General features: G+C 36.7%; 1 protein-coding gene across 3 annotated transcripts in view; it reads left to right on the forward strand.

Annotated features, from left to right (window-relative positions):
- The window catches only part of LOC132380184 (GRIP and coiled-coil domain-containing protein 2-like), a 422104-nt gene that overhangs the window by 351699 nt on the left and 58339 nt on the right, over nucleotides 1-12066 (forward strand). For all 3 annotated transcript variants that reach the window (XM_059948866.1, XM_059948868.1, XM_059948867.1), the window contains exon 16: nucleotides 3227-6919. In XM_059948866.1, coding sequence (XP_059804849.1) covers nucleotides 3227-6919 — 3693 coding nt within the window. The remainder of the gene's footprint in view (nucleotides 1-3226; nucleotides 6920-12066) is intronic.

The following is a 12066-nucleotide window of genomic DNA, read 5'->3' on the forward strand; positions in this document are numbered from 1 at the left end:
TTAGTTTGTTTTGTGTTGTATGAGGAGAATTTTACTTATGTTGTTTTAAATGAGTGTTGAAAACTGTGAAATGTGTTTCTGGTAGAGGAAACAGTTTTTTTATGGTAAGAGAAGCTACAAATGCTCTTATTTTAAGTTGGCTTTTAATAGTTTGCCAATCATGGTAGTTATTTGAGGTGCAGGCAGATGGTTTAAAGTAGAGTTAAGCTGGATAGGGGATAGTAAAGCTCCATATTCATCCCATGATCAGTGTAAGAAAACCAATTAGGGAATATGATGACCTTCTTTACAACTGTATATCTTCAATGAAATTGAAGATCTTAAATTTAAGATCTTTTTCATATTTTGCCATGATTTTTATGGCATCATTGTTGAGAGAAGAGGAAATGTTGAATTGTCTACTAATGAATTAACTTTTAAAAATTTCTCTGGCATGTTGAATGGAAATGAGCAAATGTAAGTTTATCAGTATTTTCAATATGTATCATATACTTAATGCATTATAGTAATTCATTGTTGCTTCAAGACCGCTGCCATCTTGAAGAATGATGGCAGTAGGTGCATGGATTGCTTCAAGTTCTCTCCAAATCATTCATCTGAGTTGGAAATACATACTTCTTCTTGATCCTTGTGAGATATGCAATGCCCTCTTCTGCAATTCTCTTAAAGTGTTTCACTACTTTCAAAATATTAATCTTCTGTTGTCTGCTGAACACCAGTCTCAAAAACATGGTGGGTGAACCGGAAAATGGCTTGAGCATGCAACCTAATATCACAAATATAAATTACATCTCTCTTTCTCTAAGGAGATTTTATTAGTCTAAGCAACCTCAACTGTACCTAAATCCCATCAATGGTTCTGATTCTTTAATGTACTACACGAGAAATTGCTTAACTACTTGTAAAATAATGATGATAATCAGCATTGGGGATTATCCTTTTGCTCTTTTTAAGTACCATAAAGTTTGCAATCAAATGTAGTATTCTCAGTTTCTTGGATATCCTAGTGTCAGCTTCCCTAGTACCACTATATCGATCCATTTCAAGATCATGCAACTACCAGAACTCGGCCTTGAAGCTATGACTCAGGAGACACCTTTGAAATAGGCCTACCACATTACAAGCAATTCAAGAGATTTCCAAAACTATGGTCAGTGTTTCTGGTAGGAAGTTGCTAAGGGGCTCTCTTTAAGGAGTATTACTACATTAATACAATTTATGAATGCAGACATTTTGGGAAAGCCTACCACACAGACATTTTCATGCCCAAATCAAATTTCTCTTATAGGTTAGAAGAAAAAGAGATGAAGTTTTGTCTGATTCTACTGTTGGGGTGGCTTCCTTAACACAGCAGTAAACAGCTTTTACTTGTAGTAATAATATGCAGCAACACCTGGAATGATCTGGGGATTAGGAAATAGAAGTACCGTGTCCTTGCTCTCCACGGCCATAGCAGTCCAGACCTACTTGTGAGCTTGTCTTCAAGATCATTGTTGGTCAGGGGTCTCAGTGATACCAAAGAATGTAGTTGTAATTCTTTATATGGAATGGCTTCAACAAAATAAGATTAGCCGGTTCCTTTTGTGGGTAGATAAGAATTACTATTTTTCAGACTAGGAGGGTTAAAGTGCATACTGGAGATGATTTTTGTTGCAGTGTGTATATCTATTAAAGGGAGATTAGATGCTGTGGGAAAGTATTCTACTGCTGACAAAAATTCTGTGGGAAAATCGAGTTACGTTTACTAAGAGGCCCAGAACTAGATGCAGCATTACTTAAAATCAGGTTACGCCTAGTTTTAATTACTTAAAATTTTGTTTTTCGAAGATGTGTGAAGGAATTTCTTGGCCTCTATTTCTTCTGCTTTCTAAACAGTTCCTTCTCCCTCAAGCTTTCCTTGTTGATTCCACATTACACACTTGTTATTCATGTGCTTGTTATTCTTCAGTTCACTGAACTGATGCATTATCTGAATATAACTGAAGCCATACAAATCCATAATACATTAACTATTGTCAATTAAAATATAGGTACAATATTGTCAAATTTGTTCATGAGAATTTTTCAAAGCAAATCTTGAATGTGTACCATCAAATAGATATATTAAAGAGTGACTGAAATTCTTTCATGAACCCTAATTCCCTAATAAACCATTTGTATGAAAGCGAGAAAAAGGTTATAGATAAGTTAATATGAGTTATATGTGGTGACATTAGAGAGCTTAAACTTGTTTTAATTATAGTTGCTTTTGAATACTTAATTTTTGTACCTTGATGAACTTGTATCCATTTCCACTTTCCCAACATGCTTTCATGGAGTGATAACTGCAGCCATTGCATTTTATGTAAGGTAAAAATGGTGCAGTTATGAATTAATCTTGAACACGAATAAATGAATTACCTATCCTTGACTTTCAAAATGAGGGCATGACAATTAAGGTTATAGTGGTATTTTGTTAATTTCCTATTCACTGTATTTTAACTTGTGAATTATTGCATAATAGCTTGAACAAAATAAGTTTGCCAACATCCACTCATATCTTTGCGTAAGACTTCCAATTCTTTGAATGTTCCTCACTGGTGCTTGTATGTTGTAGTTAGCTGTTTTGATTTCCACCAAACAGAAACAATGTAGTTATAATAACTGATATTACAGCTAATATGTAATCACTTGGTTCCAAATGGAGAGGTATACAGTAGGTAGGAGGGACAAGGATATAAACTATTTGAGAATTTTGAAGCACAAGCATTGAAGTCCTAAGCTACAAATCATACCATATTAAAGAATTTTTTTAGTCAGTCTTAAGAAGAAGGTTTTACGGTTAAAAGCACTAGATTTCATTATAAATGGAAAAACTCCCTGCCTGTATGTTGATTATTGTATGCTAACCATGCATTGATAGTTCTTCCCTCCTGACCAATAATGCTAACTTTTCATATGCATGTTTTCTAAGATACTAACTTTATTCTGACTTCATTAATGCTGGATGTTCTTTGCTTATTTGTGCTTTTTTTAACCAGTAGTTAATAGTTTGGCATTTATTTTACTTAAAATGTAATTTTCTTCCCTGAATAATGCTGAAGTTATCAAATCTACATGAAGAAAATATATTTACAAACAAATGATTGTTTTAAATCTCCATTATTGGGCCTGAGAAGCAAAAATTAAAGTTTATTTCAAAATCTTTTGCATCTGTGTTAACCACTATCTGGTCCCCTTTTCTAAGCTGGAGCCACCTTTGGCAAGTTCTAACGCCTGGCAACAGCTGCAGAAGCTGAACCAGGACCTGCAAGCTGAGTTGGAAGTTCAACGGCAAAAACAGGAGGTGGCTAATATACAAGTCCAGAGCCAAAAAAAGAGCTATCAGGATGCCAAGGAGCTCTTAAGACAACAGGAGACAAAAATGCAAAATCTTCAGGCCAGACTGGAGATCTCTTTGTCAGAGGTAGCCATTAATGAACAGTCATTATCCAAAGTACAAAATGATTTGAGACTTGAGCGTCAAAAATATAAAGAAGAAACTGATGAGTATGAGAGAAAGTTAAATATGTTTAGCGCCAAACTGTATGAGAGTGAAGAGAAACTTAGAGAAGTAGAGGGGTTGCTTCTCGAAAAGACTCAAAGATTTAGGGATCTAGAAAGGCAAGTGGCTCTTCAGGACAACTATCAGCGAGAAGTGAGGCGGCTGCAAGATCATCTGGAAGAAGCGTGCTGCCGGCTACACAGCAGTGAACAGGAAGTTATTCTGAGTGAAGAACGCTTTAAGAAACAGTCTGAAGGTCTGAAAGAAAAGTATGAAAAGGAGAAAGAACTTTTGTTGCACAATGTACAGGAAGCTGAAGATAAGGTCAGAGAATATGAGGATCGCCTTCAGACTCTTGAGGCTCAGCTAGAGAGAGTTCAAAAAGAAAAATTGGCCACTTCCTTCAAAAGCAGTGAGATGGTGAGGCAAATGGAAGAACACGTTGAGATGAGTGAGGGGACAGTGAAGCAACTTACCCATGACATAGACATCTTGTCAACTGAAAATGAACGATTAAATCTTCGCTATCAGGAAATAGTTAATCAGTTGACAGAAGCTGATAGAGAAGTTGAAGGGCTGAAATTGGAACTGGTGAAGGATAGAGAAAGGTATCAAGATCTGAATGAAGGTTTTGAAAAAGCTGTTCGAGAGGTCAATACACTGAAAAATGAACTAGAAGAAACCAATTTTAAAATGGTAACTATTAAGAAATCCTATGAAAAAGAATTAGAAAAGAAAAATAAGGACTTCAATGAGGCTTTAATCAAACTCGAAGCATTGGGCACCAGCTTGGAGGAGACAGAGAAGAAACTGCAGCTTAAGGAGGCCACACTTAAAGGTCTTGGTTGGCAAGTTCCAACAGACATTGACATGCTTCTAGAAAAAGAAAAAGAACTTCATATTAAATTAGAAGAAGCAGAAGCCAGGTTAGTTGAACAGACCATGAATCTGCAGATAGCTGAAGCCAATTATAAGAGCATTCTTTCCCAAAAAAACCAACTTCAAGCAGATGTGGAAATTTTAAAGAAACAAAATGAACATATAGCAAAAAGTAATCTTTCAGCAGTTGAAAATGTTTTTGAATGCCCTATCACTTGGTCTGAATCAGAGGGAGAGCACAGCACTTTCAGTTCTGGTGTACAACTTTTTAAGGAATTGATAGAAAAGCTTCAGCATTTGGACTCTCAAGTAACAGTACTGACTGGATCAGTAGTTCAAGCATTTCCTGAAAACTGGCTTTCAGACCTGTCATCTTCTGAGAATTCTGAAAGTCCATGTGATGTAACAGCAGTGAATAGTTGCATTACAAACCTGAAAAGATGTCTGGCAATTGTATGCACACTTGAAACTAAATTATTAGTAGCAGAACAAAACATTAAAAGGGAAGCTGTTTATCCTTTAGATACAAGACTGTTGGAACCTGCAGTTTATCCAAAAGGGCAGGGATTAAGAAATCAACCATTAACGTATCATCTCTCAGAATCTTTCTCCAGTTCAAATATCAAACATAATGTACTGGTCCATGCTGAATTCCAGTCACTGCAAGCAAAACTGCATCATTTGCATCATGTTTTGGAAAGTTTACAACAGAAAATTGGTCAGCTTGCACAGGAATGGGATATTGGAGAACATGAACCATTACCTGAATTAATACATGCATTAGAAGATTCAGTACAATACTTGGAATGTCTGGAAGAAGATTTAGCCAGAAAAAATAAAACATTTTTTGATGAAGAATCGTTAGTTAGAGATTCCTTAACTGAAGAGGAAAAACTGAAATACTTAGCGGACAAACTTTCACTTGAAGCTAAAGCACTTAACAGTATAGCGAATGCTTTGCAGAATCCAAACTCCATTGTGAAAAATACTTTAGATGAAATTAGAAAACAGAGTGAAAATATTGCCATGCCTTTGGTTTCTATAGATGACACCAGTACTCAAGTTAAGCATGCTGTTCTTAACAAATTACTTGTAGAAGGAGAGTTTTGGGCAAATATGTCTAAACTTAAGGAAAATGAGATATCAGATGCTGAAGAGCAAATGAGTAAGCCCATAAGCAATTATCTAAATATTATGGCAGATAATAGCTTAATAAAAGGTGAAATATTGTTCTGGGCTCATAATATTTTGGAAGATTCAAAAGAAAAGCTGCAACAGCTGAAAGCACAATACACAAAAATGCATCATAGAAGCCAAAACACTGAACAGATGCTCAGGAATGTTGTAGCTGTTTATGGTACTTGCCAGCTTGATGAGCTAATTGATGAAATTCGGAATGAATTGAATAAAGATAAAGAAGACGAGTCATTGTTTTTCTGTTCTCAAACTTGCAGACTACCATCAGCGTCTGATTCTGCTGACCAGGACTTTGAACTTTGTGCAAGGGCAGAGTTAGTGCAGCAAATCAAGAAAAATGTTTGCCTGTTGAAGGAAATGTCTCACTGTATTCAGTCAGGGGCAGATGATGAATTGGGTGTACTGGCCAAAAAGTTAGTTCACAGTGTGGAGTGTATACCCACATTAAGCAATCATTATAATGCAAAAGATGCCTGGCCTTTTCTGCTGCATGATGCAATGATGCAAGCTGAATTGTCCTATGTAATCTCCAAGATACAATTAAAACATGATGTTGTGCAAAGTGGTGATAAACGATTGAGAGTAGACACTTTAGAAATGGAGCACTCAACCTCCAGTACTTCATTGCAGGGTACTGATGTAGCTGAATTGAAGAAACAAAAAGAAGAACAGGATAGAAAGTTTAAAAAATTCAAAGGAGACCTTGGAGAGTTTAAGCAGTTGGATGTTTCAGAATCAGGTGCTGCTACTCAGACAACTCATATCCACATTGAGGGAGAACCAATTGACTCACTGGACAAGGCAATTGAACTTCAAGACATGGCAGCAAGGCATAAAAAAGAACTACGTGAAGTGCGAGAGGCATATGAAGCTGAGATAGAGAAATTGAAAAGGGAAATAGCAAGAGCAGGGGAAACATTGAGACTGAAAACAGAGGAAAATGTGAAGGAAATCGATTCATTGACTATTTGTATGGAAAAATTGAAGGAAAAGCATGTTGAGGAGCTGAAAAGACGAGGGGAAGAATTTAAAATGGAGAAGAGAGAACTAGATAAAAAGTGTGCTAGGATAAAAGAAGAACTTACACAAGAAATTGAAGCTTTAAAAGAACGTAGAGATCCTAAACAATTGGACCTAGTAAGTGATCTGCAGAAATCAACTGACCCATACAGGAAAACAACAAGTGAAGTGAATTCCATGGCCCTGCTTAGAAATCGCATACAAGAGCTGGAGTCGCAGATAGATGCCATGAAAAATAAGATTGAAGACAGTCCAACAAATCTGCGTGAGAAATATGAAAAGGACCTGGAGAATCTCAAGGTGTCCATGTATTTAATACTGAATAGTAACTGCATGTTGGCTTGTAGAACTATACCTTGCTGCAGCAATTATCTTCTGTTGTGGTCCTGTTGTGTCTCAATCTGCATGGTAGATAGAATTGCATGATTTGCTGTTGGACTGGGCAAAGTTCTAAAGAGTAAACTTTCTAAAATTTAGGAGAATGGTTAAAGGATACAGATCCTGCCGTTGACAAATATGCTGAATAAAAAAGAAAATGTTTGCATAATATTTGCATAAAATAACTTACAGAACGTATCTAGTTTGGAACAAAGACTTTAGACCCAGAAAAAAGTACCAAAAATTTGCCCAGTTCCTCTCTGTCGCATCTATGTTCTTGATTTTACTGTGTGCTCTTGTGCATTCTTTTCAAATGCAGCAGAACCCATTTATCTGTTTTGCCTCTGAAGTAGATTTGGTTAAGTTATCTGAAAGGCATTGAAGATTTTAAATAAGAATTTTGTTGCATCTCCTAAAATCAAAGATTAAGAATATGTTTTTTTCATGTGCAGTACTGTGCAAAAGTCTTAAGTGTGTGTGTGTGTGTGTCTATATGTATAGCGCTAGAGTGCCTAAGACTTTTTCACAGTACTGTATTTGTCAATGTGGAGCAGACAGCAAGTTTGTAAATTTGATGCAAGCAAAGCATGTTAGAATGGTGAGGCTGAAGCACTGTGGGCAGGGGATGGCATGGGTGTATACACAACCAGCCCTGAGACACCAGGCCAAGGTAATTTGATTCCAGACATTTGGTTTATCTCTGATGCTCCCCTCCTTTCCCCTTTTCTCAACCTTCCCGTCTTCTTGTCCCCTTCCCACTCTCAGTCCACTAGAGGTCCATATCAGAATCATCACTCAGATGTCATGAAATGTGTTTTTTTTTTGCAGCAGCAGCAGTACAGTGCAATACTACTGTACTGTGCAAAAGTTGTATATAAAAGATTTGTTAACATGTAAAACCACAAAGCTTTACAGTTTCTAATTACTCCTGCCTTAACCTTTATTTAAAAAAGAAAATCATTATTTAAAGGGATACATTTCCTGTTGGCTGAATTCTGTTGATGTATTCAGCTTCATTTTCAATATATAATTTTGATAAGTAATTTCCATTTCTGGCAGAACAGTGGGTTCAGTTGCATTTGGTTAAAAGCATCCTTTCACAGGAATCAAGCTTTGGTTTGTAACGTAAGTTGGTGACTGTTGGCTTCAGTGTGTGACCTAATGCTATGCAATTAATATATGAATCTTCCCTTTCTCTTTCAGCTGGCTACAAATATCTATCATACTTTGAGGCATTAATAAATTAACAATTTGTTTTGTTTACTAAGTAATGTTATAATGATCCATGTGTTATATTTTCTATCTAAGAACAGGTTTCATTTCATGTTGATTGTTGAAAGTTTTAAGTTGTCCCTAGAAGCAATATGGCTTGGGTAACTTAAGGAAATAATGCTTTTTTTGATGGAAGGTAGTCAAATCAAACCAGTGTGTATAAGGAAACATTTTTCTCCATGGTGTTCAAAGTTACAAGTATCATATTAACAAACTTGGTCCCCAATTCAAATCCTGATATGTAGTTAAAGAGATACACTGTTATGGATGCTTAAAATAGATAGGCAGAAAAGAAAATTTCATGGACGTTATTTGTAATGGCTCTATTTGACACCTTGTTAGCAGTGTATGGATGATTGAATCAGTGTGCAGCCATGAGGACAGACTGCTGGTCTGAAATGTTAGAGGATGACTAGGACTTCTGAGCCTGACACCACCAAAGAGTCAAAGATGTGTATTTGCATGTTTGCTTGTGTGTGGGTTTGAAGGATGGAGCTGGTGGGAAGCAAATGGCATGGGAAAACAAAGTGGATGAATTTCAGAAAATCTATTAAGTGTATTATTGTGGCTTATAATAATAGAAATTACAAATGCACAAAGGAGTTTATTTTGGGATTACAATCTAGTGGTTACTGACTATTTAAAAAAAATTAAATAAAATGGCTTCAGTATTTGAAAGCATGTAGGTATTCAGAAGCAAGATGGCATCACTTGCCCCTTCAAGTCTTCTCTGACTTAAGATAATTTAAACTCAGCTCTACAGTCCTATCCATCCCTGCTAATTTTTCATTCATTCCTTTTATTTTCCTGCTTTAAAAATATTCACAGACCCTGCTTTCATTGTCATATTAAAGAATTAAAGGTTTTAAACATTAAAAGTAAGCTTCATTTTTCATATGTACATTGAAAAATGCATACAGTGAAATGTGTCTTTTGTATCAAATCAAAGCAATGAGAATTGTGCTGGGTAGCGCACAAATTTTGTTACACTTCTGGCACCAAAATAGCATGCCCACAACTCGCTATTGCTAATTGGAAATGAGAAAATCTGCAGATGCTGGAGATGCTAATTGGAATGTGGGAGGAAACTGGTGTTGGCTTGTAATGGCATTATGATAAACACAACATTATTGTGCCACTATCCCACCCCTGCCCTGAAAAATAGGAAAAAGGGCACTCAAAAAAAGTAAAGACACTTAAACTTGTGAATAAAAATAATATCTCACTCCTCTTTTAAACAGCCACCCTTTATTTTTACATGACATGTGCTCCGCATGCCTCAGGAGCCTGTATGTTTCTATCAGGTTCCACTTTCCAAACTCCTACAGATATATTGTAATCTGTCCAACTTCCCATCATAAGAAATTCTACCCATTTCAGCTGTTAGTCTCATAAATTTTCTCGGAACTCCTTCCAACAAAATTTCATCCTTAAAAGAGACTGAACTGTACACAGTACTTCAGGTGTGGTCTTACTAATTTACAATGTAACTGAAACATTACCTTTCTACATTCATGTTCAATTCCCCTTGCAGTAAACAGTAGCATTGGCTAGCTTGCGTACTTACTGTATGCCTGCAATATTGGTTTTTTGAGACACTTGCATTGGGGCTCCTGGATCCCTCTGCTTCTCAGAACTCTCTTAGTAGTCTGTCATCGTACAGGTAATGTGCTTTTATATTTTATCCTACATTTTATTCCTTATAGCAATCTATATCCAATCACCTAACCAATTTGCATCTTTTTTGGAGTATCTTTTGAATTTGTTGGACTTATCAGAATTATATCATGAAAATTGATACTTGCATGAATGTGACCAAATCATAGCTATTGTATCAAATGTAGAACGGTACAACACAGTTCAGACCCTGTGGCCAAAATGTTGTGTTGACTTTTTAGCTTACTGTAAGATCAATCTAACCCTTCCCTCCCATGTAGCTCTCCATTTTCTTTCATTCTATATGCCTATCTAAGTGTCTCTTAGATTGTCCTAAAGCATTTGCCTCTACCATCATCCATGGCAGTGCATTCCATGCACTTACCACTCTGTGCAAATAAAACCAAGAAGGGCCTAAGCCCGAAATATCAACTTTTTATTCATTTCCATAGATGCTGCCTGACTGCTGAGTTCCTCCGGCATTTTGTATGTGTTACTCTGACGTTTCCCCCCCCCCCCCCAATACTTTCCTCCAATCACCTTAAAATACTGCTCTGTCATGTTAGCCATTGACACCCTGGTGAATAAGGTGCCATCTATGCCTTTAATCATCTTGTACACCTCTATCAAGTCTCTTCTCGTCCTCCTTTGTTCCACAGAGAAAAGCCCGAGCTCGCTCAACCTTTCCTCATAAAACATTAATCTAATCCAGGCAGCATTCTGGTATATTTCTTCTGCACCTCTCTGAAGCATCCTTCCTATAACGAAGCAACTGGAACTGAACAATATACTCCGTGTCATCTAATTAGAGTTTTATAGAGCTGCAAAATTACCTTGTAGCTCCTGAACTCAATCCCCCAAGTAGTGAAAGCCAGCACACCATACACCTTCTTAACATAGCAATTTGCACAGCAACTGTGAGGAATCTATGGACATGGATCCAAATTATCCCTGTTCCTCCTCAATTGCTAAGAATCTTGATATTAACTTTATACTCTTTCTTGAAGTTTGACTTTTCAATGTGTATGCTTCACACTTTTCTGGATTATACCCTATCTGCTACTTTTCAGCCCAGCTCTGCATCCTGGCACTGTCTGTTATAAGCTAAGACAAACGTCTACATAACACCACTAACTTTCATGTCATTTGCCAACTTATCCACCCACCTTTCTACTTCCCCATCTAAGTCATTTATAAAAATCACAAAGAACACAGGTCTCAGAGCAGATACCTACGGAACACCACTAGTCCTAGATCTTCAGATAGAATATGCTCCATCTGCTACCACCCTCTGAATCTCTGCCTTCTGAATCTACACATCCAAGTTTCCCTGGATCCCATGTCACCTTACTCTCTGAATTAGCCTGCCATGGAAAACCTTGTTGAATACCTTACTAAAATCCATATACACTATGTCCACCTTCATCAATTTATATTGTCACCTCTTTGAAGTCAATCAGGCTTGTGAGACAAAACCTGCCTCTCACAAAGCCATGTTGGCTATCCTTAATGATTCCCAAATGCTTATAAATCTTGTCTGTAAAAATCCTCTCCAGTGGTTTTCTCACCATTGATGAGAGACTCACTGGTCTGTAATTCCCTGTTATTTTATTCAAGAATGGTAATATTTGTTGTCCTCTTGTCTTCTGGTACTACTGTTGTGACCAATGAGGATGCAAAGATCTTCACCAATAGCACAGCAATCTCTTCCCTCACTTCCCATAATAACATGGGGTATATCCCATTCTGCAAAGGCAATTTGCCTATCCCAATATTTTCCAAAAGTTTCAACACGTGCTATTTCTTAACCTTGGCATATTCCAGCAAAAGTTCCATATGAAGTGTTTTTACTCATTGTGGTATTAGTTGATTATTGTATTAAAAGCCAAATATTTTACCTTGATTCTAACTGTAATCACTGGAATCATTGCAATATTTTCAATGTCACTAGTTGTAACTTGGATCAGACTAAACAAATTTCACGATGTTTGTCAGTCAGTGATAACAAACCTGATTCTGATTCTGATCCAGTTGAAAAACTGATCTGCTGGAAGGCAGCAAGATCTGCAGCTGACAGCATCTTTCATAAGGTCAGTCACTTAACAGGCTGTTGCAGAGTCGCAACCTTTATTTTAATAAAT

This window comes from Hypanus sabinus, chromosome 23 (genome assembly GCF_030144855.1).
Source record: "Hypanus sabinus isolate sHypSab1 chromosome 23, sHypSab1.hap1, whole genome shotgun sequence".
NCBI lineage: Eukaryota > Metazoa > Chordata > Chondrichthyes > Myliobatiformes > Dasyatidae > Hypanus > Hypanus sabinus.